The sequence below is a fragment of the Herpailurus yagouaroundi genome, unplaced genomic scaffold, assembly GCF_014898765.1.
Source record: "Herpailurus yagouaroundi ecotype Mexico unplaced genomic scaffold, PumYag 28, whole genome shotgun sequence".
Lineage (NCBI taxonomy): Eukaryota > Metazoa > Chordata > Mammalia > Carnivora > Felidae > Herpailurus > Herpailurus yagouaroundi.
This window is the reverse complement of record NW_024412376.1, coordinates 168,634,609-168,658,531: the sequence shown is the minus strand read 5'-3', so window position 1 is coordinate 168,658,531 and position 23,923 is coordinate 168,634,609. Positions and strand designations below refer to the sequence as shown.

General features: G+C 68.3%; 1 protein-coding gene across 2 annotated transcripts in view; it reads left to right on the top strand.

Annotated features, from left to right (window-relative positions):
* Positions 1 to 14,370, top strand: part of FGFRL1 (fibroblast growth factor receptor like 1) — a 15,243-nt gene extending 873 nt beyond the window's left edge. The window contains exons 1-7 of one of the 2 annotated variants that reach the window (XM_040489886.1): positions 248 to 377; positions 586 to 681; positions 10,623 to 10,894; positions 12,006 to 12,086; positions 12,182 to 12,463; positions 12,539 to 12,892; positions 13,007 to 14,370. In XM_040489886.1, coding sequence (XP_040345820.1) covers positions 602 to 681; positions 10,623 to 10,894; positions 12,006 to 12,086; positions 12,182 to 12,463; positions 12,539 to 12,892; positions 13,007 to 13,449 — 1,512 coding nt within the window. In that variant the 5' untranslated portion in view covers positions 248 to 377; positions 586 to 601 and the 3' untranslated portion in view covers positions 13,450 to 14,370. Of the gene's footprint in view, positions 1 to 247; positions 378 to 585; positions 682 to 10,622; positions 10,895 to 12,005; positions 12,087 to 12,181; positions 12,464 to 12,538; positions 12,893 to 13,006 lie in introns of those variants that run through there. The other variant, XM_040489877.1, reaches the window with a different exon arrangement.
* Positions 14,371 to 23,923: the final 9,553 nt, after the last annotated feature.

Sequence of the window (23,923 nt, the reverse complement as noted above, 5' to 3'; positions counted from 1 at the left end):
CGAGGTGAGCCTCTGCGCGCGCCCGTGACCCCCGGGGGGCCGACTGGGAGGGCCGACTGGGGAGCACTGGGGTCCGGGGTCCCCGATCCGGCCCGGGGCTGGGGGGTGGGGGGAGTGCCGGACGCCCGGGTGCGAGGCCGCGGGGCACCGGCACGCGCCGCCGCCGCCCCTGCGGGGCCAGTGGTCCTGTCCGCGCCCCGCCCCCGCCCCCGAACCCCCCGGGGGGCCCCCCCCCCCCCCAGCGCAAATTTGTCCGCTAATGGCGCAGGCGATTATCTGCGCGGCCGCCGGTGTTGTGTGTCCCGCGGGCAGGGCCCGAGTTACAAGCGCCAGGAATCCAGACGGTGTTTGGAGACGGGGGGCGGCGGGGGAGGCCGGTAATTAGTGTAAACCCTTTGTCTGCCTTTGATACCCACGGAGCTCCCCGCCGCTGCTTCCTCCGCCCGGGGCGCTGGCAGGGAGGGCGGGGCGGCCCGCACCCCGAACCCGCGGCCCAGGACCGGGGTGCCGGCGGCCCCGGGGCCCTAGTCTAGAGGGGGGCGACCCCTACCCCGCCTGCCAGTGACTGACCCCCAACACCCCCAGGTCCGCACAGGCCAAGATGACGCCCAGCCCCACGTTGTTGCTCCTGCTGCCGCCGCTGCTGCTGGGGGCCCTCCCGCCGGCCGCCGCCGCCCGAGGTGAGTCCTGGCGCCCAGCCCGGCGCCCCGGCCTGCGCCAGCGCCGCCCCTTTCCCTCCCGGCCCTGAACCCTGCCACAGTGCCCGGCTGGCGCGCGTGCCTGCGCCCCGCCCCTACTGGCCCAGAGCTTGGCGGGTCTCCTGACCCACAGGGTCCCCCACCCAACACTGCCCATGGGGCACCCCCAGCTCACCCACAGGGCATCCCCGGCTCACCATGCCCGCCCCCCCCCCCCCGCCGCACCTGCGGGGGCCCCCCGCCCCCCCCCCCATCCCCCCCCCCCCCCCCCCGCTCACCCTTGGGGCTGCATGCTAACCCACACGGCACCCCCAGCTCACCTGTGGGGCCCCACACCGATTGGCTGAGTAGGCTCTGGCCTCAGTCCCCCTCAGGGCACACACACACACCCATCTGTGTCCCTGAAGTTGAGGGCAGCTGGTTACTCTGGGGACTTTTGTGGAGCAGGCTCTTTGGCCACAGCGGAATCTGCAGAGACCCCCGTAGTGGCCAGGGTGCGGTTTGGGGGCAGAGGCGACCTTGTTGGTGTCTGGGACTTGTGACCCAGCCCTGTGCCCCGAGCTTGCCCACCCCAGGAAGGTGCGGGGTGTGGGCCGGCGGGGGGGGCGCTGAGTCTCTGGAGCTTGGAGGTACGGCATGGTGTGGGGGGTGGGGGCCTGTCTCAAGGCAGGCCCGGAGGACCCGCTGCTTCAGGCCACACACTGTCTTTCGGCGTGTGCCGTGCCAGGACTTAGATGCGCACTCACACACCTGACGCCCAAGAAGGCAGGCCTGGAATGTCTCCCGAGGGACCTTTGCCCCCGCACCCAACCTCTCAGCAAGGGACATCCTTGGCTGTTGGATGATGGGAGATACGTGTTCACGGACTCCTGCCCGCCATGTTCCGCACCGGCCTCCCCTCAGCTAGGCGGGACCTTGGGCCAGGCCAGCCCTTTGGGTGTGTTGACCACTCAGGATTGTCCCTGCCCTGTCCACCAGTCCTCTGAGGCTTCGCACCCCTCCCCCCGCCACCCAGCGGGTACACCGAGCCCAACCCGGCCTTATATGGGCACGTTTGGGTGTTGGGTGGCAGGCGGCAGCCCAGGTGGGCCTAATGCCACAGCACCCCCCCGCCTGCCCGGCCGGGGACTGGCCGGCTGGCTTGAGGGTGGGGGCTGCTCAGGCGTGGCTGGGCCCGCCAGCGTCCTGGCCACCGCGGGCACTCGGGTCATGCCCGGCAAGGCCCCCCCACCCCCCACGGCGGCCGCGGCCTGGACTCTGATTCCTCTTTTATCTGCGTGGCCTCCCCTCGTTCCCACACCTGCCTGTCCTCTGGCTACAGAGCCGGGGAGCCCTGGAGCCCGCTGGCCTGGGCTGGCCATTGGCCGGAGCCCGAGGCGGAGTGGTGGATGGTGGGCAGCAGTGGGCAGCGGGGCCTGCCTCAGTGCCCAGGGGCCCTTGGAGGGGCCACACCTGGCTCTGTTCCCCTGAGCCTTGGCCTTGGGGCTGCGCCTGGGATCCAGCCCTGGCCCTAGCCCTGTCCGGGAGCGGCCGGGGCCCAGGCAGCAGCAGGGGCTGAGAGCCACTCTCCAAGGGCAGGGTCCTCTGTGGCATCGGGGGCAGGGTGCTGGGGAGAGCCCCTTTCCCTGAACCGTGCTGGCCTCTCCTCCAGACCTGGACTTGAGGGGCAAGGTCACCTCAGGCGCTTCCTCCTTTGCGGTTAAGCAGGCCGCGCGGCGGAACTTCAGGCCGGCCGACCAGCACAGAGGGAGCCCGGCCGCTCCTGAAAGCCGTTCTCCCCGTGCGTCACGCTTTCTGGAGTCACTGTGTCTCTAGACTCAGCTCGTGTTTTTAAAGTTTCCTTTTCTGAAAGTTTCACAATCCTGGTGGGTCTGTCTCAAACAGCTTTTTCCAAATTCAAGGAAAGATAGGATTTGGATTTCTCACAGCGGGACCTTGAGAGGCTCAGAACCAAGTGCCTTTTCACAAACGGCGCTGGAAGAAACCGTTTAAGGGTGGCCACGTTTGAGCTTTTCCAAGGATGAGGCAGCCAGCCCTTGAGGTCACTCCCCATCCTCTGGGCCTTGCTGCTGTGCCCTCACCTGGGGTGAGCTGAGTGCTGACCCCAGGGCCTGGGTGCCTGCTGGCCGGTGCAGCTCTCCACGAGGACAGTGCCCTCTTACCCTCAGGGCTGTTTGGGGAAGGGTCCGCCAGTGTGTGGTTCAGCGGGATGGCGTGCGGGCCTCGGGATGGCTGTGGTTGCGTGCGTGTGCACCGGCTGACCTTGGCCTCCGGCCAGGCCGCAGGGGGCCTCCTCCCCCCCCCCCCCCCCCCATCCCTCCAGGCAGCGGCTGGCCAGTGTGCAGCCCCAGCTGAGGTAGATGTACGGGAGCGGGGCCCAGGCTCTGTGAGGGGGGATGTCGGCCAGCCGCCCCATTTATGTCTCGGGCCCCACTCCTGGAAGAGAAAATAAATCACTGTCCCCTCTGGGGGGAGGAGGGAGCTGCGAACAAAGTCGCCTTTAGCTGGGCCTGGAAACTCCTACCGCGGGCTCCTTCTTCATTGTGCGGGAATCAATGGGCCTACAGCCCCCGCCCAGTGCCATGGGGAAATGTTGGTTTTTCCCGGCAGTGGCCTCAGCCTCTGGCTTGGGGTTCCGGCACTGCTTACGGTGCGGGGGGGGGGGGGGGGGGGGGAGGCAGGCGGTGGCCCTGCAGGCCTGGACCCTTGCTGCTGACCTGCTGGCCTTCTGTGCCTTCCCAGTGACTACAACCCTGGCAGGGCCAGCACGTGGAGAGCAGGGTGTGCCCAGATCCCAGAGATGCCCCATCCGGTGCTGCCGGCCCACCCTGCCTGCCATCTGCTTTTCCTCGTGGTGGTCACTGGGTGCTCCTGCACAAGACCCACAGGTGTCCAGCAGGGCTCCTCCTGGGGCCCAAGAGAGCAGGGGCCACTGTCCTGGGCAGCCGGGAGTCCACAGTCCAGGAAGGCCAGGAGGAGGTTGGGGGAGGGGGATGGGGTGAGGCACAGGCACCACGGCCTGGAAGGAGAGGTGGGCACTGGCCGGGTGAGGAGGGGGAAGGCCTGCAGGGGTGTGGTGTGGGCAGAGGTGGGCAGGTCACGTGGGCTGGGGTGGACGTCTTGGGGCCGCGGGTGCGTTGGCGCAGCTGGGTTGGGGGCATCTGTCGGGATAGGCCAGGACCGGGGGAGCAGCTGGGGGTGGCCCGGGGGCTCTCCCACCTGGGCAGGGCGCTTGCCTTCCTGCTCCCAGTGGGGAGTCCTGGGGTCTCCACACTCCGTGTCTCCACTGAGTGGCCAGGGGGCAGGCCTGGGGGCTGGCAGGCCTTTGCCCCACAAGGACCGGCCCCCTTGGGGAGAGCCCGCGTGGGGTAGGGGCTTCTGGGAGCTGTCCCTGCAATGTCAGAGGCAGCTGTGACGAGGAGGGCGCCTCATCCTCAGGCCTCTGACACCCAGGGCTTGCCATCTCGGCAGGAAACAATCGCTCTCTTCCTGCCCTAGTTTGTTAGAGATTCACACAAGCCCCGCACTGTGAAAAAATAATGGTGCCTGGGGCAGCAGGCAGTGGGGACAGAGCTGTGCTGCACTGTGGCCTGGGACCCCACGGGGCAGTGATGCCCTCTGGCCCCCACAGGGCTGAGCCCCAGGAGAGGGGGGCCACCGACCAGGGACTTTGGGCCCCCCTCTGTGCTGCTGCAGTGGCCCGCCCACTCCCACAGGGACTTTGGGGTTCGCTCTGGGACCCGGCGCCGGGTGCTGTGTGCTCCTTGAGAGGTGGGTGGCCCACCCTGCGGCCTGCAGGGACTCTAGGGGTCCCACCGTGCCCAAGCTTCATGCCCTCTGGCCTGTCCTCAAGAAGAGGGCTGCTGGCTGTGGGCAGGGGGAGGGGGCAGTGCAGGTGTGGAGGGCAGCGTGGGGCTCTCTGGCTGGGGCTTGCCCGGGCTGTTGGGTGGGTGGGGCTCTCTAATGCCTGAGCCCTCACAGTAGGTGGAGCGTTGCTTCTACCCAAAGGCCAACCTCTGGCCCACGGGAGACATCCTGTCACTCTTCCGAGGCCGTGCGGGTCGGAGCCCACAGGGCAGGGCCCCTTGGGTGGTCTGGGCCTCTGGTCCTGTCACCCTGTCCTGTGGGTCCAGTGCCAACATGTGAAGGAGGCGCAGCAGACAAGGTCCTTCTTGGTTCCTTGGCAGCTGGGGGTGGGGCCGGGCCCCTCTGGGGAGGTGGTGATGCCGTACGGGTTCTCGGCGAGTGATGTTTTTGTGAGAGGGGATGGGTGGCGGGTTCGGGCAGGGGTCGGCTTGGAGTCTGGGCGGCGGGCTTGGCGAGATCTGGACACAGCCACCGGGGTATCCGGCTGGGCCCCCGCGGTGGGCTCTGTGGCAGCGGGTCTGGGCACTGGATCGGTCGCCGCCAGCTGTTGGCGGTTTACGCGGGGTTCCCCCGGGGCAGCGGGACTGTCAGGGTGATGCTCTGTGGCCCTTGTGTGTGCCCCGGGAGTGGCAAAGAGGAGGAGCCCTGGAACCGGGTATCTGCCGGAGGCCCCCCCCCGGGGGGATTCCGGGGAAGGGAACAGACCCGGTGGGCCCCATCCAGCCTGTCACCTTAGTTCGTGCTCCTGGTGGGGTGGATTGGGCACCCCCGCCATCCTCCTTGCTCGGTGGGTCAGTCTGTCCCTTTGCTGCACCCAGAATGGCCTGGTTTCTGGGACAACCACCTGTCCTTCGGGTCCTACCGGTTCCAGCACAGACCCTGTGGGTCCAGCCCCCAGGGGCCGCCCTGGGGCCTGTGTGTGCGTGTGCACGTGTGTGTGTGTGTGTGTGCCCGAGTGGCTCGGAGCCAGGGCAGAGGCTGGCCCCTGCCTCTCATGTCCACCGTGTGGTGGTCCTCACCTGTGGCCCCTCCTGTTGGTATCCTCCTTGGGGAGGGCACTGGCCCCAGGGCCACCGAGTCCGGGCCCTCCCAGCCACCCCCCTGCCGGTGCTTGCTCCCCATGGGAGAACGGCACAGGTGCCCCTGTCTCGCAGAGAGTGCCCACCTGGCCTGCCTGGTGTCGGGTGTCCAGACAGGCTGGGCAGGACCTGCCTCCCTTCCCTGCCCTCCCTCTGGGGCCGCTTGACCTCTCCAGGAGGGAGGCCTCCGGGGGCCGCTGGCGGCTGCCCGAAGTCACTTTGCAGCCAGTGCCAGTGTGGTCAGCCTGACGACCACCTACCCCCCAGCCAGAGAATTACCTGCCGGCTAGAAATTTCTGGGGCTTCTCAGGGGCTACCAGGAGTGGAGCTGGCCGTGGCGTGCCGGCCAAGTGGTTCTGGCACACCCTCACTGCCACTGCGTCCGTGGCCGTGGGGTTGGGGGCTGCGATGATGTGAGGCTCCCTGGCATGTGGGCCCTGGGAGGGGCGGCATCTGGCCCGGCTCCTCACGGAGGGGGCTCGGGGTCAGCAGATCACAAGCGCCGTGGGCAGCGGGGAGAGGCAGAGGCTCTAGAGGCCCCAGACGGACCTGAACAGAGCAGGGGGCTTGGGGGTGGTGCAGGTGGAGTGGCCAGGGCGGGCCACCCCGAAAGGGGCATGGCAGGCCCCGCGGGAGGGCAGGGAGGGGGGGGTGTTGGGAAGGTGTATCGGCTCGTAGAATCTTCTGCACGCGTGTGCTTTTTCAAAACACTAACTGCACTACATCGGTATTTGACATTCCGGGGCTCGATTGGGAAGGTGTAACAGGAGGGCAGGCAGTGCACAGGCCGTGAGGGTTAGGGGGGTGTGCGTGCTGAGTTTCAAGCGGCCCCCGAGGGCCTGTGAAAACGGTCGGGGTCTGTCCCTGTCTCTCAGTTCCTCCCAGCGCCCCTACCCCTTTGGCCCTGCCGGGGCCCACGGGATGGGAGAGGCGTCGTCTGGGGTGATAGCGGGACCTCCTTGTGCTATAGCTGGGGGAGCGGTGCTCCTAGCCGGAGGGGGCAAGGGGGTGTGGGCTTCGCGGTGTTTGCGCCGTGCTCCAAGGTGTGCTGCATCCTGGGGTGAGGGGTCTGTAGGACTCCACTGTAGGAGTGTGTCTGGTTGTGTGTGTGTGTGTTTGTACTTGGGGGACTGTCTGCGGGGAGAGTGTGTGCATCTTGGGGGGCAGCACCTGAGGGATGTTGCTTCTGGGGGACGGCATGTGTGGGGGGACAGCGTCTGGGGGACAGCCTGTGCGTCTGGGGGACAGCACCTGGAGGGACAGCCTGTACGTCTGGGGACAGCCTGTGCATCTGGGGGACAGTGTCTGGGGACAGCCTATGCGTCTGGGGACAGCCTGTGCATCTGGGGACAGCCTGTGCGTCTGGGAGACAGTGTCTGGGGACAGTCTGTGCATCTGGAGACAGTCTGTGCGTCTGGGGGACAGCCTGTGCATCTGGGGGACAGTGTCTGGGGGACAGCCTGTGTGTCTGGGGGACAGCACCTGGGGGGACAGCCTGTGTATCTGAGGGACAGTGTCTGGGGACAGCCTGTACATCTGGGGACAGCCTGTGTGTCTGGGGGACAGTGTCCGGGGGACAGCCTGTGCATCCGGGGGACAGCCTGTGCATCTTGAGGGATGGCGTGTCGGGGAGATGGTGTGATGGGGTGTGCCCTTGACACCTGAGTTCTGGACGGCAGCTAGGAAGCCTGGACGTGTGGGGCCTTCCAGGTTGCCGCACCCTGGCCTCTCCGGGCACCCCTGTTCCTGGCCACGTTTTCACGGCTGTGGGGGAGGAGGGCAGGGAGGATAGAGGGAGGAAGGGGGATGTGGTGACCCTGTCTACCACCTTGATGTTCAGCCCCCTTGAGGGGTGAGACCCAGCCCCAGCCTCTTCTTACCCCCCGTGTCTGCCCGCCCCGTGTGACCGTCTACATCCTCCCCATGCTCCAAACTTCCCAGGGCCGTGGCTTGGGCTTGTGCAGGGATGGGCCTTCTGCGGTGGTGCTCATGGGAGGAGGGGCTGACGCTGGCTGGAAGGACCCAAGAGGAGACCAGGGCATCGGTGCCAGGGCCCCCAGGCTGCCCTGAAGCTGTCAGGCTTTCCTCCTGGGAGGGGAGGGGACGGGAAACTGGCTGCCTCCCCCACCCACATGCCCTCCAGGCGCCCATCTCTCTCAGCTCTTGCCTCAGTTTCCCCCTGGCTGAGTGGGTTGGACACCCCGACCAGGTGGAACAATGGGGGCTTGTGTTTCCCAGGCTAAATATAGAGCTGTGGCCGTGGTGCTGGCGGCCAAAATTCCCAGGAATCTGGGCGGGGGGGGGGGGGGGGGCGGGGGCCGGGCCTCCCTCCTGTGAGCCCGCTGGGGTCTCTGCAAAGGCAGGGCTTGGAGGGGGCAGGGCAGGCCTGGCCTGGGGTCCAGTAGAGCTCAGGTGGGGGTGGGGCAGGGCCGGCCCGGGGGGAGGGGAAGGGGGCTGTTTGCTTTAGGATAAGGCTGGCTCCAGCTGGGGCCTCTGGCTGCCGGCCTGCCTGTCCCCTGTCCTGCTTGCGGGCCGGCCCTCGGGGCCACGCTTCCGGTCCGTCTAGCAGTTGGCTCTGTCCTCCTCCCTCTCCACAGTTGCCAAGGGGGCCCGTGGCCTCTGAGGCCCAGTAGACGCCTGGTCCCTCGCCTCGTCAAACTCCTGCCTGGTGCAGAGGGGGCTGGGCTGGAGGTGGACCCCCCCCCAACCCCCTCAACCACTGTCAGATGGGTCGTTTCTCTGTCACCGAGGCAGGTTCCTCCCAGGGCGGGAGGTGTCGGGCCAGCCCCATGTCGTGCCCCCAGGATGGGGTTGGACAGGCAGAGGTGGAGAGGGACACTGCCCCTCAGGCCAGGCAGCGTTCTGTCCCCCCTGCGCTTTCCAGGCAGTTCGTGCGTCTGTGTGTGCACACGTCTGTGTGCCCAGGTGTCAGCTTGGGAGGCCCGGGGCACCGGGGGGGGGGGGGGGGCTGGGGGGTGGGGGTGGTGGTGCCCTCTTTGTCCTGCGGCCTGGGAGGCCCCTTTGAATAGTGACAGGTGTCAGACGGGGCCTGCCCGGGAACGAGGCCGGGACCCTGGGCGGTTGGGGGGCCCCCGCAGACAGTTGAGAAATTAGGGGGCGGCAGGTCTCAGCGGCCCTCCCTGTTCTTCCCGCCCTTTCCAGGGATACTGGGGTTCTGGTGAGGAGGGGGCTGGCTGGGAGTGCTGAGATGGCCTGGGGCCCGTGGTGCACGGTTAGGGGCCCCACGGCAGGAGCAGGGGGACCCCAGTGGAGGCAGAATATGGGTGCAGGGAAGAAGCGTTGCTTCAAGTCTGGGTGTGGGCTTGGTGGGTGGGGTGTGGCAGCAGGCGTGGGCGAGATTGTGGGTGGGGGCTGGGTAGGCCGGTGCCCACAACCTCTAGCCCCCTTTCTGTTTGGAGTCGTAGAGGGAATGGCCCAGTGTTGCTGTGTCCCCCACTTCCCCCGTCCCCCCAGCAAAGCTGGAGTCGGAGCTCAGGACCCCTCCCCGCCCGGACCCTGGTCTATCCACATGGGGACCAGTCCCCACCGCCCCCCGGCACCTGCAGACCAGTGGTGAGGGGCTGTGCTCTGCAAGGGTCCCCTGGGGGTGGGAGGTGACAGACAGGAAGCCGCCGCTTGAGCCTCCAAAGAGCCCGCGGAAGCACTTTGGGTCCTGGACGCAAAAGCCGCTAAGGTAGCCAGCTGGTAACTGCATGTTGAAGGAATACCAGCTGCTTATTAAAAACACATGCTGCCCTCAGGCCCCGTGGCGATAGCCTCTCGGAGCAGCGGCCGCCTCCTGGCACCTCCGTGAGGCCGGGATGGGATGCCGGCCCTCCCGGCCCGAGTGGCCACAGTGTGGGGTGAATGCCCCTTGCCCACAGCTGGAGGGTGGGGTCTCCGGAGCTGGGAAGGGCAGCCGGGTGCCTGTGGCTGCCCCTCCCCGCCCGGGGGGGGGGGGGGGGGGCGGGTACAGTGGGTGGGGTGACTGTCGGAGCCCGGCACCCCTGTGGCTGCAGACTGGCCCAGGCTCGAGGCACAGGCATGGGACAGGGGACCTGAGGGTTGGCCAGGAGACGGCCCTGCTTCTTTCGGACACCTGCAGCGTCCTTCCCCGCGTCCGGGTCACCCCCACCATCCCTGCACTCGGGCACAGAGGTGCTGAAGCAGGCCCGAGACTCACGGGTGAGGGTGGCCTTCTCGTTGCTCAGGGGCCCCATGGCCTCAGCCCACAGCTCAGGCTTCTCCCGTTGGGGCGCAGTGGGCAGTGGCTGCCACCAGACGGGAACCTTGCACTTAAGCCTGGCACCTTGCTCCTCGCCCTCTGACCCCAGGGCCTTGGGGTCCTGCTCCCCGCCCCCCCCCCCCCCCCGCCCCTGCCCAGGGATGAGCCACCCGGTGTGGTGTGACCGGGAACAGCAGAGCCTTCGGCCCTGCAGGCGGACCCGGGCAGATGGGGCCCACACACACACGGGCCCAAACGTGGGCCACCGGCCACGCCTGTTCGTGCGGCATGGACTCGCTCACAGGCAGGCCGCACGCGGGGACACTCGCTGTGTATGGGAGGCAGCGAGGGGCCGCTCTGGCTCGGCTGTGGGCATGCACCCTGGGTGACCCGCTCCAGCCATCCTGTATCTTGACTACAACGTACGTGACGGGTGCTGGAGGGGGGCGTGAGCCAGAGCCTGGCTCGCCGTGGGAGCTCCGTGGGCGTGGGCTTGGCGTGTGGTGGGTCCAGGGTGAACGCCAGCTGCTGTGGCCTGGGAGCAGGGCCCCGGGCTTCAGGCCTCGCCCCCCCCCCCCCCCCCCCACCGCCGCCCCGGTCTGTGCCGGGCAGGTGTATCTGTGTGGAGTCCTGGGTGGGGACCCGACGGGGACGGCCCCCTTCCCCTGGCTCCCAGCAGCCCTCCCTGCCTGGGCCCCTGACTACCTGCCAGCCCCCTCCTCTCTGACTGAGCCCTCTGGCCCGCCCGCAGGCCCCCCCGAGGATGGCGGACAAGGTGGTTTCGAGGCAGGTGGCCCGTTTGGGCCGCACCGTGAGGCTGCAGTGCCCCGTGGAGGGGGACCCGCCACCGCTCACCATGTGGACCAAGGATGGCCGCACAATCCACGGCGGCTGGAGCCGCTTCCGCGTGCTGCCCCAGGGCCTGAAGGTGAAGGAGGTCGAGCGAGACGATGCTGGCGCCTACGTGTGCAAGGCCACCAACGGCTTCGGCAGCCTCAGCGTCAACTATACCCTCATCGTGATGGGTCAGTGGTGGCCGTGCCAGGGTGCGTGGGGGCGGGCCGGGCCGGGGCTGCGCCCTGTGAGCCCTGAGTCAGCACCACCCCGGCTCCCCCCCACCCCCGCCCCACCCCGCCCCATCCCTGCCTGAGCTCAGCCCCCTGCCTCCCAGGATGAGACCCGTCCCTGCCTGCCTCCTCCGGGCCCAGGACAGGGGCTTGATCTCTGTCGTCACCCCCGGCCCCGGGGCCCCTACTCCTTCTCACGCCTGTACCTCGGGGTCCCCCTCCTCCCAAAGGTTCTGCTGACCGGGAGACTGAGGCTGGCTAGGGGGCGGCAGGAGTGGGCATGGGGGAGCCCCAGGGTGGTGGTCCCACTGAAGGGCGGGCTGGGCGGGCTGACGGCCCTGGGTGTCGGCTCTCACTTTGAGGCTCAGATTTCAGAGTTCAGAGGGGCCGCCGAGGGCCTTCTCTTCTCTTTTGCCTCTGGGGCCCGGGCTTGGGGACTGGCGGGGTCCCCGGCGACACACCCTCTGGTACACATGTACCAGGCGCATGGCCCTGGGGCCCCCGGGGCTGGGGCTCCCCGGGGCTGGGGCTCCCCGGGGCAGGCTCCCTCCGAGCCGTGGCGGCCGTCTCACAAAGGGGGAGCCTGACCTGTGCCACCCCCTCACTGGGTCCCGGGCTGGGTGGAGGCGGCTGTCACGGGAGGGGCATTCCTCAGCCTGCCCCACCCCCGCGGGGCCCCTGCTCCGGACTGTGGAATGGGAACCCTGTGCGTGTCCCCCCCACTGTCCTCTGAAAGGGGAGGACGACTAGGTGGTATGTGAGCCATGTCAGCTCACCAAGGCCTCGGCGCCTTGATGTGGGCTAGGGTTACTGCAGCTGCCGGCGGGGCTGGCCCCCTCCTCCCACTGGCCTTGCAGACCCCCCGGCGCCGGGGGGGGGGGGGGGGGCGGGCGGCCAGCTCTGTTGGGGTCACCTGCACCCAGGGGGTAGGCTGGGCGGGCCGCTCTTCCCAGCTGTCTCTGGGATTCTGAGATGCGGGTGTGCTCCCAAGGGCTCCCAGTTGTGTTTCTAGAGCTTTCCCAGCTGGGCCCAAGGCCGGGGCCCTTCTCACGTGCCCTCGTCTCTGCAGATGACACTGGCCCGGGAAGGGAGCGTCTGGGGCACGACGGCCCTTCTGGGGGCCAGGAGGACCCGGCCGGCAAGCAGTGGGGTGAGATGGGGCCGGCGTCTCCCTTCCCCTCGGGCACAGGTGGGGGGCTGGCCTGCCCGGTGCCTTGCTGACCTCAGTGCCGCCCCGTCCCGCAGCACGGCCCCGCTTCACACAGCCCTCCAAGATGAGGCGCCGGGTGATCGCGCGGCCGGTGGGCAGCTCCGTGCGGCTCAAGTGCGTGGCCAGTGGGCACCCACGGCCCGACATCATGTGGATGAAGGATGACCAGGCCTTGACGGGCTTGGAGGCCGGCGAGCACAGGAAGAAGTGGACGCTGAGCCTGAAAAACCTGCGTCCCGAGGACAGCGGCAAGTACACGTGTCGCGTGTCGAACCGGGCGGGTGCCATCAACGCAACCTACAAGGTGGACGTGATCCGTGAGTGCCAGGCCTGGGGGGGCGGGGAGCTGGCGGTGCCCGGGGCGAGTGCCGACGCGCTGTGTCCTCGCGCAGAGCGGACGCGCTCCAAGCCTGTCCTCACGGGCACGCACCCCGTGAACACGACGGTGGACTTTGGGGGCACCACGTCCTTCCAGTGCAAAGTGCGCAGTGACGTGAAGCCGGTGATCCAGTGGCTGAAGCGTGTGGAGTACGGCACCGAGGGCCGCTACAACTCCACCATCGATGTGGGTGGCCAGAAGTTCGTGGTGCTGCCCACGGGCGACGTGTGGTCGCGGCCCGACGGCTCCTACCTCAACAAGCTGCTCATCACCCGCGCCCGCCAGGACGACGCGGGCATGTACATCTGCCTGGGCGCCAACACCATGGGCTACAGCTTCCGCAGCGCCTTCCTCACCGTGCTGCCAGGTGCGTGCGCCTGCTCCCGGCCCCGGGGCCCCTCCGTGCCGCGGGCCGGCCTCTCGTCGCTGGGACCCATGGCGCCGTTCCCCTCCCCAGACCCCTCCTCGGTCCCTCTTGCAGACCCCAAGCCACCAGGGCCGCCCGTGGCCCCCTCGTCCTCGACCGCTAGCTTGCCGTGGCCCGTGGTTATCGGCATCCCGGCCGGCGCCGTCTTCATCCTGGGCACCGTGCTCCTGTGGCTCTGCCAGGCCAAGAAGAAGCCGTGTGCGCCTGTGCCTGCCCCTCCTCTGCCCGCACACCGTCTGCCCGCGACTGCCCGCGACCGTGGTGGGGACAAGGACCTTCCTGTGCCCTCCGCCCTCGGCACCGCCCCCGGTGTGGGGCCGTGTGAGGAGCTGGGGCCTCCGGCAGGGCCCCAACACCTGCTGGGCCCCGGCCCGTCTGCCGGTCCCAGACTCTACCCCAAGCTCTACACGGACGTGCACACGCACACGCACACGCACACGCACTCTCACGTGGAGGGCAAGGTTCACCAGCACCAGCACATCCACTACCAGTGCTAGACGGCGACACCTCTGGGGCGCCGGCCCGCGGCAGCTCTCGGTGCCGTGGGGGGTGGGCACGTGGAGGTCAAGGTGGGCAGGCTGGGGGAGAGGGCCACCGAGGGAGACGGACCACAGGCAGGAGGCGCAGCCAGCACCCCGGGTGCCCGGTGTGTAGGACACACACACACGTATGACCTGGCTCTGGACACACACACACACACACACACACACACACACACCCTCAGACTGAGACGCTTTGGGGAAGGCCCGTGTTTGTAACTTTGCAGTGTGCATGTAGCAGCGTGCTCGTTGATGAAGGAATCCCTTGGCTCCTGTGAGGATTTCACAGGGACCACGGTCAAGCCACCCCTCCCCGCGCCTGGCAGGAGATCTGAGAGGCACCCAGGCTTCGCGAACCGAGACTTCCCGCCCCCTGCCCTGTGCCTGCCGCCTGTGTCCCTGCCCAGGCCTCCGCGGTGGGGGGGGGGGGGGGGGGGGGGGGGCAGCTATTTCTGCCACCACGCGTCTGGGTGTCCGGGAGTCCCCCTCCCCACCCCCCGCCCCGGGGACTCTGGGCCAGGAGGTCAGGCACAGCGGTCCCCGCCGCGTCCCGAGAGGCCGGAGCCCGGCCCCGGGGTGACCCTGCCCTGCCCGGCCTCACGCTGCCAGAGATAAGGGCCCTCGATATTTATATTTAAGAAATTAAGATAATAATATTAATGCTGGAAGGAAGGTGGCGCCACAGACCCGGCCTGTCCCTGGGCCGGGATGCACCTGGCCTGATGGCCAACCGAATGGCCCGACCTCGGGGGGCCACACACCCGTGTCCCACTGCCGGTGGCAGCCCCAGACCTCTGTAATTTTATATAGATTTTGAGCTGAAGCTTCGTATATTTAATTTATTTTGTTAAACAAGAAAAGGTGCATCCTTTCCCCTAAGCTGGCGTTTCTGTCTTTGGCATTTGTGTGTCTGCACGTCTGTGGGCCTGAGCACGTGTGCAGGTGTGTGTCTGAGTGTGTGCAGGTGTGTGTAGGTCTGCGTCTCTGTGCACGTGTGTCCGTGTTCACGCACGTGTGTCTGTGCACCAGGCTTGGGCCCCAGAAGCAGGAGCAAAGAAGGTTCTCGGGAGTCCCCGAGTTGGCCTGAGGCTCTGGGGCCGACACTGTGGGGTCCCTGGGGCCTCTCACCAGCTCCCCCGACCAGAACTCCGGCTGCTGTGTCTGCAGCGTTGACTGCCTCACGCCTGCAGGTGCCTCCTTGGGGAGCTGGAGCCCTGCATTCCTGGCCCGGGGAGCATCCCCTCTTTCAGTGTGGCCCCTGTGGCCCTCTGGCTTATGCTCTGGGGGTTCAGCTGGTGGCCTTGGGGGGCTGGGGCCTCGTCACCTCCGTCTGGGTGCCCGCTGCCTATCGGGCACAGTCCCGAGTCCGCCAGCCACCGCCAGGTTGTGAACAATGGTCTCGTTCTCCAGATGGGGAAACTGAGGCTGGGATCCGCTGCCTCTGGCCCAGGGCTTCTGTACCTTCTTAGGAAAAGGCACCCGTGTCAGGTGCTTTGTGCTCCTTGGAAGGTGTGGCAGGAGGAACGAGGCCTCGCCGGTGTCCAAGGTGCTACAGAGAGCAAAGAGCAAACTCTGCCCTGCCCTGCGGGCCGGGCACCTGCCACCCCGCCCAGGTACCGCCGGCTCCCTGTGGCTGGGCACCCCCGAAGTCAGGGCCAAGCCTGCCCCATCTCCCCTCCCCCTTCCCCAGCCAAAGGCGGTTCTGGGGCCCCTCTTCTTTAGCATCCCAGGGCTAGGCCCCATCCTCTGGCCCTTCTCCACTGCGACCCCAACAGTGCAGGATGGGGCCTCCTGCCCTCGATGTCACCCAATCCCTTGGCCTCCCGAGGATGGACCCCACTCCTTCTGTCCCCAAGGGGGCCTAGCCCTGAAGGAAGACCCACTAGGCTGATCCTGATTCACAGGCAGTGATGGAGGCTGGGGCAGGACTAGTGGCCTCTGGGTGACCGAGGGAAGCCAGCTGTGGGAGCCCAGCTGTAACAACCAGGGGGGAACCGTGGGGGCTTCAGACAACCACAGCTGGTGACAACAGATGTTCTCCTGATGGGGGGGGCAGTGGGGGCCGTCACCTGGGTGGGTTTTGGCGGGGGGCACGGGAGGCATGGCAAGAGTGGACCCTGGGCGGCGGGGAGAACTCAGGCTACGGGACACCCACAGGCCCTGGGGGTGAGTAGTCCCACCCTGGCACCAGTGAGGGTGCAACCCCCAGGACCGCCAAAAGTGTCCATGTGCTTCCCAGCCTGGGGCTCCCAAAGGAACTGCCCTTGTCATCTGCTCCAGGGAGTTCTGGGGGCTAACTACCTGCCTGACCCTGCTGTCCCCTCTCATGGGGACCAGCAGCCCTGGGCTCCCCAACCCCGAGGGCCCTTTCGGGGCTTCCGAGGCCAGGCAGGCACTGATGGGCTGCTCGCTCTGTGACACGTGGGGAAGCTGGGCTGAGCAGGGGATCCCGCCCTGTCAACCCAAAGCCCATGTCCACATCTCCTGTGCGCCGTGACCTGGGGCCTTTCAGCTGCCTGCTCTTGAGGCAACCGTGTGGCTCCAGAACCCCCCTCCATGCCTTTCTCGGGGGCCACCTCGCCCACCCCCAGCCCCCGCCATGGGCGCCCCTCCCCTGCCCCGGGGCTGCCTCCAGTTCTATGTTGCACCACTCCTGGGAGGACATCAGTGCCCACCTGGATGCCCCTTGACCCCGGCTACTGTCCCCTCCATTTGGTGTCCTCTCCCATGCAGGGACAGCCGATGGGACAGCAGTGGGGATAGACCGGTAGGTCTAGGGTCGGGGGGGGGGGGTGGGCTGGGGACAGTAGGCACTGGTCCCGGGTGCGGGGGCTGTGGCTTGCAGAGCGTGTGAAAGACAGGGTGCAGCCTCACAAGCCCGGGGGTCCCAGGGCCGGGCCTCATCAAGCAGACGTTTGCTGACTGGCCAGCAGTGGGCTTCTCTGGGAGCCTGGCCGTTCCGCTCCCCTCCCCTTACAGCCGAGCCCACACCTGTGTCTCTGCAGGTGTCCTACGGCCCTTTGGGGACTCCCAAGCCTGATGCAGACGGAGGAGACTCGGTTGGTGCTAAGGATGGGGTCCCCCACCCGGGATGGGGCCCTGGGGCCCTGGGAACAGAGAGAAGGGGTGGGTGTGGAAGCGGGCTTCCCCTGCCCCTTCTGCCCACCCCTGCACGGCCAGAAAGGCAGTGGGCAACTGCCAAAGCCATGGGGACCACTACAAGAACACAATGCCTGGTGCCCCCAGCTCTGTGGGGCTCTCTGGGGCCCCGTCTGCGGGCAGGTGCACCCTCAGAGTGACCCCTGGCCGAGCCAGGCTGGATGAGGACTTCTGACGGGCCATTTCGGGAGGACGCTCCCAGCATCCTGGGTGGGGGTGCCAGTGTACTGGGTAGGCGGGACCTGAGTACTGAGCCGGGCCAGCACCCTTCCCTCTGATCCGTTCCTGTGTGGTGATAAGCCGGTTCCCGTGAAGCCAGAGACCTTGAAAGGGCAGCTCACGCTCTAACACTTTGGGTGTGACCCCCCCCCCCCCCGCATGCTTCCCACCATCCTGGCTTCAAAGGGGAGTCTCATCCCACAGCTGTCCAGAGTGGGGGCCTCAGGCTGACAAGGATGGGTCGGGAGGGCCTGGCAGGAGATCAGAGCCTTGTCCTGGGGTCAGGCCAGGGGACCGGGGACAGGAATGCAGGATCCGGGACGCAGGAGAGGCGTCGGGAACATGGGGATATACAGTCAGGACACAGGATGGGGACAGATCAGCCTTGGCCTGGGACTCAGGGCTCAGGGTTAGGGGCCCACAGGTGACGGCCAGGCTGCCGGCCTCTGAGGCTGAGCTGTGTAGGGCTTCTGAGGTCGCGGACCCGCTGCAGGGGCCGGCCTCACCAGGGGCTGCATGTCGGCCCAGGCCCAGGGCACAAGGCCAGGCCACCCAGGGACAGGGCGGCCTGTGGGGCAGGGGCGGCTGTGAGGTGAGGTACAGACAGGGCCAAGGCTGTTCAGGGAGCTGGGTCCCCCAGCTGGGCTGGGGGGAGGGGAGCAGACCCTGCCCCACACTTGGCACCAGCACAGGGCGTGAGAACCTCCTGGGAGTCCTAGGAGACCAGGGCCGGGTGGGGGTGGGGGGACAGGCTGCTCATCACGTGGGGGAGCTGGCCCTGGGGGCGGGACGGGGGTGGGACCTGTTGGGCAGGGGCGGGGCCTGGGGCAGGGGTGGGGCCTGTTGGGCAGGGGCGCCCTCTGTGCCCTGTGCTGACCTCAGCATGTGCCCAGCTGGACACGGCCACCCAGGCCTGGGGGAACCCGGAGCCTAGAAACTCTCCTGGAGGGGGCCTGGGTGATGTAGGGTCCTTGGGTCCAAGGTTTATTTTTAGGCCTCATGAGGTGTCTCTGAGGAAATATTTGCTTCAGGGGTACTGGTCCTGCCCGGGGCGGTGGCTGGGGTGCTGATGGGGGGGCCCTATCCCCACTGTCGCCCGTGGCCAGCCCTGGTGGGCAGGCAGGACCCAGGGAGGACCCTGCTCGCTGCCGGACCTCCAACCCCCACCCTGGGCTCCCGGTGGGCGTGGCCTCTGGAACAGGGGCGGGTCCGAGTGCTCCCTGGGGTGGAGCAGGGCCGGTTTGCCGCAGAAGTGAAGGAGGGACAGACCTGGTCTGCAGGCGGCCGCACCCCCCCCCCCCCCCCACCTGGTGGAGGCAGGGCCACCCCCCGGGGAAAGGCCCGTCCCCCTGGGCGTCTGGGGGCCTAGCAGGACTGCCGTGCATGTGCAAGGCCTCCGGGCCACAGGCTCCGCACCGAGCCCTCGTGCTGTCTGGCTCCCTCGCAGGTAGGTGTGGTCACCATGACACGGACGACCCTCACGAGGCCTGGTGGGGGCTTCTGGGCCAGCCCCTCACCGTGGCCCCTGGTGCAGTCCCTCAGGTGTCCGCTCCCCAGCCTGGGCCTGACCCATGGGCAGCCCCAGCCTCCCCCACTGATGGCCCAGCTCTGCCTGCTGGACCTTGTGAAGGTCTGTTCTGTCCTTCCTGAGGCCCCACCCAGGGCACACCCCGCCCCCCGCCCCATGTCTGCCCTGCTGAGCTCTCCACAGATCCACTGCAGCCCCACAGCCCCACCTCTCTGACCCCCGAACGCGGCTGCCTGCACGTGAGACTCAGCACCCCCCCGCCCTGCACAGGCTCATGTGCTTTGGGACCCTGGGGAGGAGCTGGTGCCCGCCCCCGGGCCCAAGGGGGTCTAGAGTACTGAACCTGCCTCCCACCTGGGCTCCTCCTGTGGAGACCACCCAGGGCCAGCTCCCATGGAGCCTCTCCTGATGGCTTGTCCCGGCCTCACAGACCCAGTCCTCTGCACTTCCCGGGGTCGGGGTCGTCCTGGGGTCCCGCCCGGTGGGCTCAGGAGCTCACCCCCAAAACTGCCTCTGCAGGGCAGCAGCCTGGCCCAGATGCTGTGGCCGCTGAGGCCTGGCCGGCTGCTCGTGTCCTAGCACCGCTGCTTTGCGGGCAGGAGCCGCTGAGCCAGGACGTGCACCCCCCCCCCCCCCCGCCCGGGGTCTACCACGTGTCCCCTGCCAGCCAGGCTTCCTGTGCCCCCACCCTGGGAATCTCGGTCAGCTCAGGGCGTGGGTGGGTGGGGACTCAGCACAAATTCAGCATCAGCTTGGGACAGGGCAAGGCTCTGGGGTCAGGGGCCCCTCCGCACATGTCTGCCTCTCAGGGCGCCGCCCGGTTCGTCCCGGGGGGGGGGGGGGGGGGTCTTGAGTCTGCCGTTCGTCTGGGAGGACAAGGCAGCGTGTTTGGGTCGGGCCCTGTGGCCCGCACAGGGGCCCGAGGCTTCCTGGGAGCTGGAACCCTGAAGCCGAGGTTCTGCGCCGGGCACACGCATCACCTCTCGCTCCCACTCGGGCTGGGTCCAGCTGGCCATGCCTGCTGGCTGGAGACTTGCTCCCTCCTCTGGCCGGGGAGGGCTCACCCCCAGAGGCTGCAGTGACCCCTGCCCGCAGTGTACCTTTGGGGTTCCGGGAAGGCCGAGGGGAGAGCCAAGCCCCGGGGAAGAGTGCACTGGCCTGGCGGGCATCTCAAAGGGGGAGCAGTGTGCTGTGGAGGGATCTGGGCGGGGGTGGGGGGTGGGGGGTGACTCCAGGCAGGGGACCGGACCGGGCCAGATGTCTATCCCCCACAGTGGCTGAGCTGAAACACACAATCCCAGACGGGGCTCGGGGACCCCCGAAAGGTCTGCACTAACCCCAGGTAAGGGAGTGGTGGGGCCTGAGACTCCCACACCCCCAGACAGCTGTGTGCCCACTCCCACTGCCTGCGACAGCCGGGAGCGGGGGGCATCTGGCCCTCGGCCGGCAGGTGGTGACAGCTGCCAACAGCTGGCCGGAGGGGCGGGCGCCGGCCTTTTCCTGAATCGCAGGGGCGGGGGTGGGGTGGGGGGTGGGCTTTGCTGGGCCCTCAGGGAGCCGGGCCGTGTGGCCGTGGAAGGGGGTTGCGCGGTCCTAGAGAAGGCCGAGCTGCTGTGCTCCCACCTAGCCGGGCCCTGGGCTCCGGAAGGGGAGCCGGAAGGGGTGTCTCGGCCCGTGCGCATGGGCTGAGGACTCCAGGAGGTTCCATCTGCCTCTTGCGGGGGCGCAGGGTCTGGGGGCTTCCTGAAGGGAAGGGCAAGGGTGGCAGAGCAGGGGAGGTGAGGGAGTGGAGGAGGCTGGGCGGTGGGCAGATGTCTTTGCTGGAAGGCGGTGCACCCCCACCCATCCCCCCGCCCCCGGAGGGAGACAGAGCAGGTGAGCTACTGGGGGGAGGGGGAGGCCCTGGCAAGAGAGGAAGCCCGACTCCGGCTCTGGGCGCCCAGCTCCCCAAGCTTGAGATAAGGGGGTGGGGGCAGCGGGTCCTACCCAGATTCTCGAACTTCCTGGAAAACCATGAGCCTCTGCGGGTTCCTGGAGACCCGTGTGACTCTTCCCTGGGATGACTGTCCCTGTCCCCCCAGACCCTTCCCAGCATCAACCCAGCAGCCTCCCAGGAAGACCCCCAACTGGGGCGGCACCAGGGCTGCTGCGACTGCCTGGCCCGGACCCTCCTCTGGGCCATGCCCCGGGGCCCTGGTTTGGGGGGGGTCACCCCGGAACTTGGGGACCACCTAGCTTTGGGCAGGCCCCGGGGGCACGGGGCAACGGGCTCTGGGGGTCGCGAGCCCCTGCCCTCTCGGAGCCTCTCCGTGAGCCGGTGTCTGGCTCTGACCCTCTGACGTGTGGGCAGGAAGGTGGGAGTCCCGGGTCACAACCCCACCCCCGCCTGGCCCCGGGGAAGCACCGCCCACCACCCCGCTGCCTGGCCGCTACCCCAGGGCTCTGACTCAGCCTTGGGCACGGAGGGGGGCGGGATGGGCAGGGCTCCGCAGAGGCGAATTCCTTATTCCTTCACAGCTTTTTCCTCTATTTTGTTTCCACTCTCTTCTAAAAGCCGTTCTCCACTGTTCGTTCCTGGAGCCCCTCCAAGACCATCGGCACCCGGCTCCGCGGGGCAGCCACAGAGCTCCTTTCACGGTGGTGGTGTGGTGGCGCTAAACCAACAGTGGGGCGGGGGCTGGTGGCAGGGCGCCCGAGGCCTCGCGGAGGCTGTGCGGCCCGGCGGGGTGGTGCTGTGCCCGGGGCCCCGGGCTCTGCCGGCCGAGCCGGCTGTGGCCAGGCTCCCCGCCTCCCCTCCCCTCCGGCTCCTCTGGTTGGGGCTCAGACACGGCCAGCGCTGGCCCCGGGTGTTCTGGGGGAGGCCTTGGAGCGCGTCCCCGGCCCCGCCAGTGTCCCGAGCGCGGGTGTCTGGCCAGCAGGGCCGGACTGCCTGTCGAGGCAGCGCGCAGCCCCAGGACCCTGGAACCGCCTGGGAGAAGGGGTGCTGGCTGCCTCAGGTTGTCTGTCCCCTGCCAGATGTCCCCCAACCTCGGGCTCAGGAAGGCTGTGGTTCTGGTGCCCACAACTGCACACAGTGGCACTCATTAAATGCTGGTGGGAGAAGCGGCGATGGGGCCCAGAATGTCGTGGGGTGTGGCACCAGAGCGTGTCTGCCTCCCTCCTCTCCTCCAGTGACCCAGGAGACCTGGCCGTAGACAGACAACAGGGGCTTTCCTCCTGGCCCAGCAGCCGTCACAGGCCACGGGGAACCCAGGCTGGGGGCGGGGGGGGGCGAGGCTGGACAGCCATGAACCACGGCCTGGCGACCGGAAGGGTCTGCATAGGGAAAGGCATGCGGAGGGCACGGCCGAGAACATCCCGGATTATGTCCCTGGATGTGCGGTGGCCGTGCGGTGGCCACTGGAGAGGACGGCCCGGGACAGACTCCCAGGCTCCCGGGCCTGTAGCTGCTGCCCACGGCCCTCTGCTCACTGGGCCCTCGCAGGCTGGAGGAGCCGTAGCTACAGACATGAGCACTGCCTACGGGGCCCGGCAAGGGCAGTGGCCCGGCCAGGGAGCGGGCCCAGAACGAGGCACAATCCACCCTTTGTTCCTGCGGCTGCTGGAGCCTGCGGGCCAAGAGGAAATGAGGGAGAGCCAGCCAGCAGCCCTCACCCGCCCGGCAGGCCCGGCGGCCAGAGGCTGGCGGCCGCCAGGGCAGGGCCCAGCGGAGGGTTGGAGGGGCTGCTCCAGGGAGGGGCCGGCTGCCCACCTCGCCACCCTCCGGCCCAGCACAGAGGGGCGTCTGCGAGCGGCCTGGGAGTCCAGGGCCGCGGCCTCCTGTGCCCCGACTGGGCAGCCGGCTCTGTGCACCCCAGCCCTCTCCCCTGCCCGCCCCCTCCGCCCCCAGGCACTGGCGGCCGGGCCGGCCGAGGGTGGCGGAGGCAGCGCGCCCTCGGACGCGAGCGAAGGGGTCCGCTGTCCGTCCTGCGGCAGGCTGGGCTTGCTGCCTTGCCCGTGGGGAGGGGGCACCCGGGAGGGCCAGCGCCCTGCCCCGTCTCACCCAGGGACAGTACGAGGCCTCGGATGGGAGTGTGTGCACACGTGTGATGCGTGGCTGTGTGTGTGTGTGCACACGTGGGCATGTGTGCTAGTGGAGGGGGCGGGTGTGTGGGGCTCGAGACCCCTTGCATCCCTTCTCCTCCTCAAACTGCATGCACCCCTGCTGGAGCCTCGTTCAGGAGGCTGCTGGTGGGGTCTCCCTTGGGGTCTCAGGGGAGCCGTGAGGAGGCCCGAGGCCGCCCGATCTGTCTCGGGATGCGTGGCAGCCTTTGCCTGAACCTGTGTAGAGGCTGAAAGTGACCCCCACGCCCCTTTGTGGCGCCATGATCCTTCTCTCCCCCGGGAAGAGCTGACTCTGCCCAGCCGGGCCCACCTTTGATCTTCACAGGCCGCAGTCCCCATCAGGGCTGGGCAGCCCAGCAAGCTGGCCCCGAGGGGGCCTTATCAGGTGCCACCGGGAACCCGAGCCCTGGCCTGCGGCCCCTCACCAGGGGCACGGCAGCATTTGGGTCGCCAGGGAGCGGGTCCTGGGGGCAAACCCCACGGCCACCGTGCCCACCCTCAGGGTCTGGGTGCGGGCCCTCTGGGAAGCCTGGGGTCTGAAGGCCCCCCAGAAGTGGCAAAGGCTCTGGGGAGCGAGAGGGCCTGTCCCAGGGCAGAGCAGGCGGATCGCCGTATCCCCAAGGTCCAGGCTCAGCCAGGGGGTCCCGGACGAGCTGGCTCCCTAACTGGGTGGCACCGCCGTCAGGGGTGCCTGGACGCCCACCTCGGGGAGGGCGGGTGGCAGCCGGCCTGCAGTTCTCACCCAATAGCAGACTTGAGCCCACTCCTGTGGGCCACGTGTCGACATGCGTGGACACGCATGTGTGTAAGGACCCTGCCAACTGCCACGCACCAGGGTCTGCGCATACCCACCCAAACAGCCCGTGGCCTTGGGCTGAGGTGGCGACCGCTGCTTGGAAGGCTGGGGCCTCAAACAACGCGGCCTGCCTTCCCCACGCCTGAGAAGGGGCCCCGCCTCTGGTTTCAGGGCGGCCGGGCCAGTCTGGCCTCACCCTGGCTCTCCCAACTGCTGGGTCCCCCAGACTTTCCCCCAGCCTCCTGCTGGCCACAGGGAGCTCGCCCAGATGGAGGGGGGGGGGTCCCAGGGCTGGGGTCCTCGCCCCCCGCCCCCCCCCCCGCCCCGAGGCCGGGGGGGGGGGGGGGGGCGGGGGGCGGGCAGCCCGAGCTGTGACATGGCAGCTGGAGCTATGGCACCAAGTGCTCCCGAGGCGAGGCTGACCTACTGTGGCCTTCAGGCCCTGTCGAGCCCCTGGTGCCCAGTGCTTATCCAGGAGTCTGTCAGAGCTGAGTCGAATGCCAGCCCGACCCCCTAACCCGATGAGGTCTCCCCTGGCAATGTCCCCTTCCGCTGATGGGCCTGGAAGGTCAGGCGGACTGCAGACTCAGGACCCAGGAGCATGTCCTCCAATTCAGGGGGGGGGG